The sequence below is a fragment of the Gracilinanus agilis genome, chromosome X (assembly GCF_016433145.1).
Source record: "Gracilinanus agilis isolate LMUSP501 chromosome X, AgileGrace, whole genome shotgun sequence".
NCBI classification, from domain to species: Eukaryota; Metazoa; Chordata; class Mammalia; order Didelphimorphia; family Didelphidae; genus Gracilinanus; species Gracilinanus agilis.
The window spans coordinates 70,716,426-70,722,822 of record NC_058136.1 but is presented as its reverse complement, the minus strand read 5'-3'; the positions used below and the strand labels follow the sequence as shown (position 1 = coordinate 70,722,822).

Sequence of the window (6,397 nt, the reverse complement as noted above, 5' to 3'; positions counted from 1 at the left end):
CTGTCTCTCCCTCCCTCTCTGACTCTCTGTCTCTCTCCCCCTCCCCCGTCTCTCCCTCCCTCCCTGTCTCTTACTCCCTCTCTGTCTCTCTGTCTCTGTCTCTGTGTCTCTCCCTCCCCCCCTCCTCCATTTCACGAGCACTTGATATCCTTTTTGGCTTCCCTGGGATCCGAGGCCGTCGTCCATCCAAGGTGGGAAGGGGAAAAGCATGGAGCCTGTGTTCAGTTACTCCCTGCCCGGCATCCTCCCTCCTCGCCGTTTGTTCACACGGCTGGCTTTCGAGAGGCAGGTGGGCCACTTCTGGGCAGCGCGTCCTCCTCTGCTCCGCCCGGGCTCCCCTGACCCCTGTGGCCTCTGAAATGCAGCTTAAAGCACCCAAGTGAGCACTCCTCGACCCCAGCGCTAGACTGGACGCTGTTGGCTTTCTTGAGGCCCCGCTTCCCAGATGTCCCCCCAGTTACAGGATTAGCTCCTTGAAGGCAAGAACTAAAGATCCCAAGGACTCAGCACAGAACTGAGACCATGGGATGGGGGACTCGGTAAAGAGACTTGGAGGCCATTGTGAGGAGGAAGCTGAGGCCCAGAGAGGGAAATGAATTGCTCAGGGTCACACAGCTAATAAGTGTCAATTAATTAACGAATTAATAAGTTAATAATACATTCCAGGATTTTAAATCTTGGTCTTCTGACTCTGATTCCATTCCATCAGAGCGCTTTCATAAAGCCATGGACTGAAGGATTTTTCGCAGTGGGAGTAAATCCCCTTTGCTGTCCAACCCAGAAAAGCGACTCTAATGATGGGCTTTTTGGTCCAGGCAGGGCAGAGAAGCATCCAGAGGCATCAGTTGCCTGCAGGACTTCAGAGGTGAAACTAGGGTGGGGCGAGTGGAGCCATTCCCCAGGGCACGGAATTTAGAGGGTACTAATAGCACGTGCATCCTGGAGCATCCAGAAAGTAGTTTAGCACCTGGTTAGAAAGTCTAATCAGTTTAAAAGGTAGGTTGTACATCTGACGCAGCACCTTGGGTGAAACCTTTACATCGAGGTTTGTCAGCTAAGTCAACATTTTACCTGCTTTCCTCAGTTTCCTCACCTGTAAAATAGGGATGACAATAGCAGCTACCTCCCAGGGTTGTTGTGAGGATGAGATGAAACATTTGTAAAGTGCCAGACAAATTGGTATAATCATTATTCTAGGGCAAGCTCACCCTTGGTATCCTTATCAACTGAGGACAGTTTGCCCAAGGCTGAGTTTACGTACGCTTTGCTTGTCCCAGGCACAAACAATCCTGGCTATGGCTCTGCTGTGGTCAGATACACATTTTTAAAAGTATTTCTACAGGGGGCAGCTGGGTAGCTCAGTGGATGGAGAGTCAGGCCTAGAGACAGGAGGTCCCGGGTTCGAATCTGACCTCAGACACTTCCCAGCTGGGTGACCCTGGGCAAGTCACTTGACCCCCATCGCCTACCCTTACCGCTCTTCCGCCTTGGAGCCAATGCACAGTATTGACTCCGAGACGGAAGGTGAGGGTTTAAAAAAAAAAAAGTATTTCTACCTAAATGCTCCCTGCGGTTGGCCGCCCAAGGGTTTGCCTACAAAGTAGCCTCCTTAAATGTCTTTCGGTTTGTAGGAGAAGATTCTCAGCAGTCTGGGGAGGCAGAAAAAGCCCTTCACTGGGAGTCTGAAGTGCTGGGTTCTACTTCTGCATTTGTCACTGACTAACTCGGAGCTAATTTCTGGGTCTTTTGGGGCCTCGTCGTCGTTTTCTTTCCCTGGGACTCAGTTTCCCAGTATGGGACACAAGGAGGTTGCATTCGGCGGCGTCCAAGGTGCTTTCTGAGCTGAGGTCTCAGGTTTCTGAGTCATGTCTTGGGGCCCTCCCCAAGGGCTCTGAGTTTATGGCTGTCTGGCTAATGGGCTGGAAAAGGAAGCAACCTGTTCTTTCGCTTGGATCTTACGCAGGGGAGGGCGAAGGACCAGGCCTTACCTATGTTTCTCCTCCTGGAGAGATTCAATAATCAGCTGCAGATCAGTCAGGTACTTCTCCTTCAGGGTATGATAGGACAGCTCGAGTTTGCCGTGTGAGGTTTTAATCTCCTCCAACTCCTTCTTTATGGTCAGGAACAGTTGGTTCTGCTGCCAGGACGTGTTGTTTCTCTTGAAGAGCTTTTCCTTCAGGAGGGCCGTGGCTACCCGAACTTCTTCCAGGGCACTGGCTCGATGGGCTGATTGGGCTTCCTCCCCCCTGGGCTTTGGGCCCCCCCCCAAAGGAGCCTGGTCAGTGAGTTTCTGGGTCTTGCGGGCCCTCTCCTCCGGCTTCGAGCGCTTGGGCTGGCTGCCCTCTTCCATTTCCTGGAGCTGGAGCTGATACTGTCGGAGCTTGCATTCTAGGTGGGCGATCGTGGCCGAGGAGCGCTGGTTCACCTTCTCAAAGGCTTGTCTGATGTGAGCGGCCTTGTGCCGGCCAGCTTTGGACGCCAGTTTGAGGTAGCCCACTGTGTTCTTATCCCGGCTCGTTTTCTCCACTCTCAGCTGCTCCGACAAGCACAGGATGCGGTACTTGACACAGTCCTGGAGGCTTTGGTTACTCTCATTGGCCGACTGGCTGGGGTTACCTCGGGGGCCCTCGTCGTGGGTGGACGAGGCTCCGTCTTCTCTGACGGGGCTGCTGGGCCTTTCCTTCTTCATATGTTTCGCCTGCATTAGGAGAAGAGAAATGACAAAGCCGGGCATACTGTGGCCGGTGCATGTGGGGAAGTTCAGGGACATTGTGGAAGTTGGGTGTCACAGTGAGTAGAGTGCTGGGGAGACCTGAGCTCAGTTTCCATCTCAGACACTTGCTATGTGGTCCTGGGCTGCCGTCTGCCTCAGTTTCCCCATCTATAAAATGGGGCTCACAGTAGCACCTCCCAGGGTTGTCGTGAGGGCCAAATGAATTGGTAATTACAAAGGGCTTTGTGAACATGAAACTCTTATATAAGCATTAGCTCTAGCTATTATACATACCTATATTGAAGGCAAGTTGGGGAAGGCAGTGAAGTTATCGTCTCCTATCCCCCTAGAGCACCCGATTTCTCCTTAGTGGTGCATGGAGCTCCTCCTCATGGTGTGCCCCGGACGGTCACCAAGATTCTCCCCTGTGGTGCTTCAGGTCCCTCCTCTATAAGAAAGAAGGTTGGCCAAGGTGGCCGTTAAGGTCCCTCCCACCTGCAGGAGTCGGCTTGGTCGGGCCATTCCCTTTTAGAAAGGAGAGGCGATGTGGAATGGGTCTAGATGCCAAGCAGGATAACGGAACCCCGGGAGTCTGTGCCAGCTGAAGGAACAAGGGGTTGGCCTAAGGAAGGGAAGACCAGGGAGGCAGCGTGGCCCTCTTTCAGAATTTAAAGGGCTGTCAGGCCAAGGGGACTCGGCCTGGCCCCCAAGAAGTTTAGTTTCTGTGAGAGGAAAAACTCTGGAACAGTCAAAGGTGGTCGAAAATAGAATGGGCTGCCACGAGAGTGTAAGAGGCACATGCCCATGGGCAGTATGGATAGCCGGGTAAGATAAGTATAGACACAGAGATAGGCGAAATGTGTAGACATGCCTCTGTATTCTAGTCTACTCCTCTCCAAGTCAAGTTACGATTTCCCCCTTGAGGGGAAAAGAAAAAAGACTGTGGCTGGGTCTTTACTCCTCCCTTTGACTGTCTCCAAGAGGGATGTTGGGCTAACACCTCTCTGGCCCCTGAAACATTGCTAGTGTAGGGGTATAAGTCTGCTTCACAAGGAAAGCTTGTGCCCTGGTCACTCTTTTTTAAAAAACTCTTCCCTCCTTTCTTAGAATTGATACTATTGGTTCTCAGGAAGAAAAGTGATAAGGGCTAGGCAATGAGGATTAAGTGACACGGCCGGGAAGTATCTGAAGTCAAATTTGAACCCAGGACCCCCTGTCTTTAGACCTGACTCTCAATCTACTGAGCTACCGGGCTGCCTGCTACCTTGGTCACTGTTTTTTTTTTTTAATTTATTTTTTTTAAACCTTTAACTTCTGTGTATTGGCTCCTTGGTGGAAGAGCGGTAAGGGTGGGCAATGGGGGTCAAGTGACTTGCCCAGGGTCACCCAGCTGGGAAGTGTCTGAGGTCAGATTGGAACTCAGGACCTCCTATCTCTAGGCCTGACTCTCCATCCACTGAGCTACCCAGCTGCCCCCATTTTTTTTTTTAAAACCCTCACCTTCCTTCTTGGAGTCAGTACTGAGTATTGGCTCCAAGGCAGAAGTGTTCTAAGGGTAGGCAATGGGGATCAAGTGACTTGCCCAGGGTCACACAGCTGGGAAGTGTCTGAGGCCAGATTGGAACCCAGGACCCCCTGTCTTTAGACCTGACTCTCAATCCACTGAGCTACATGGCTGCCTGCTACCTTGGTCACTGTTTTTTTTTAATTTATTTTTTTAAACCTTTAACTTCTGTGTATTGGCTCCAAGGCAGAAGTGTTCTAAGGGTAGGCAATGGGGATCAAGTGACTTGCCCAGGGTCACGCAGCTGGGAAGTGTCTGAGGCCAGATTGGAACCTAGGACCTCCCGTCTCTAGGCCTGACTCTCAATCCACTGAGCTACCCAGCTGCCCCTTTGGTCACTCTTAAGGGGGAAGACTTACATTTCCCAGCTTAGCTCTTTCTCACCAAATTCTGGTTACACAAAAGACCATCACAAATAGTAAACAGTGAGTAAATCAACTTACCTAAGCAAATAGAAAGCAGAAATTGGAGAAGCCATACAGATTAGGCCATATCAAAGAATATATAAGAGTGAATGAGTTCTTTATTTTTTTAAGTAAAAAAACTCAGACTAGATTTTTCTGTCTCACACAAGTTTCAAGTACAAGGACTGAGCTTGCTACTGCTCAGTACGGAGGCTTTGACCTGTTCTGTTTATGACCTGGGCTGCTCTGCTCCTCCTTAGGCAGCCTGGTGGCTCCTGACTCCCTGGAACTCGCCACAAAATGGCCGGACACTCAGTCAGCACAGCCTACTGCATCTCAGGATTCTGGCGCTCAAGAGATTTTCCAGGGTCAGCCTCCCTGGTAGCTGGGCTTACAGACGTGTACTATTGTGTGGTGGTACGCGAAGAACTCTTTTGGTGAAATCTCAGCTCCAACCAAGAAACAGAGCCTGATCTCATCTAGGGAGATCCGTTTTGTGGTCTCTCAGGATGCTAGCTAGAAATCAGGGAAATGTGGAGCTGGCTTCCCCTATCTTTTTGCAGCTTCTTTCTCCATGTGGCTCTCCCCGAATCTCTGCCCCAAGATGATGTGTCAATGACTCCACACCTTATACAGGTACTCACTGTCATATCTCATGTAGCGCTCTTTCCAGTGCACTTGAGTCATGTCTCCTTGCACATTTATAGCATCACGGCTAGGTTACATTCCTCCCCGGGGCTGAAACTTTTTGTAATCCCTTGCAAAAATCAGGTGGTGCAAGCTCGAAACCCGTAACTATATAGCTTAAACAAAAACGCCTGCACCTTAAAACAACGGGACGGTTTTCCTGGTACCTCAGGGAACCAAATCGGTGTACCATGAAAACAAAAGTGCATACAATAGACGTGGTACTATCCCGAGCATCGCCTGACAGAACACAGCAACAGCATGTTATGTATCCAGCTCAAGAGTACATGCCTATACATGCATGTTACAGAGAAATGGACTAAAAATAACGAAGAAAACACGGCTAATGAGAGAAAGCCAGCTAACTACAATGACAACACTAGCAATAGGTCTAATAAAAGTATAATTTCACTAAAAAGCATTGGCGAATGCCCCAAACAATTACTGGACATGGCTATAGCATGAACATAACACAAAAGAACTCAGCCAAATAATAAACATATATACTCAAGTGTGTTGTACTTAATATGTGTAGCAATAAACATGCAATTACATGCAAGGTACATATCGCCTAAAGAATCCTGTGTTGTTGCCTCCATAAGTATTTAGCTAGTTCTTTGGCTACAAGTTAGTTCCTTGCTTTCTTTTTTTTTTTTAAACCCTTAACTTCTGTGTATTGGCTCCAAGGCAGAAGAGTGGTAAGGGTTGGCCATGGGGGTCAAGTGACCTGCCCAGGGTCACACAGCTGGGAAGTGTCTGAGGCTGGATTTGAACCCAAGACCTCCCGTCTCTAGGCCTGACTCTCCATCCACTGAGCTACCCAGCTGCCCTTCTCCTCCTCCTTTATTTATTTGTTTATTTATTTGCTTATTTATTTATTTATTTGTTTGGTTATTTTTTAAACCCTTAACTTCTGTGTATTGGCTCCTAGGTGGAAGAGTGGTCAGGGTGGGCCATGGGGGTCAAGTGACTTGCCCAGGGTCACACAGCTGGGAAGTGTCTGAGGCTGGATTTAAACCCAAGACCTCC

The 6,397-nt window shown here is 49.5% G+C and overlaps 1 protein-coding gene across 1 annotated transcript in view; it reads right to left on the bottom strand.

The window, feature by feature from the left end:
* Positions 1-5,368, bottom strand: part of TEX28 (testis expressed 28) — a 9,918-nt gene extending 4,550 nt beyond the window's left edge. Inside the window, exons 1-2 of the mRNA XM_044682896.1 lie at positions 5,309-5,368; positions 1,989-2,698 (exon numbers count right to left, since the gene is read on the bottom strand). Of these exons, the coding sequence (XP_044538831.1) occupies positions 1,989-2,698; positions 5,309-5,368 (770 nt within the window). The remainder of the gene's footprint in view (positions 1-1,988; positions 2,699-5,308) is intronic.
* Positions 5,369-6,397: the final 1,029 nt, after the last annotated feature.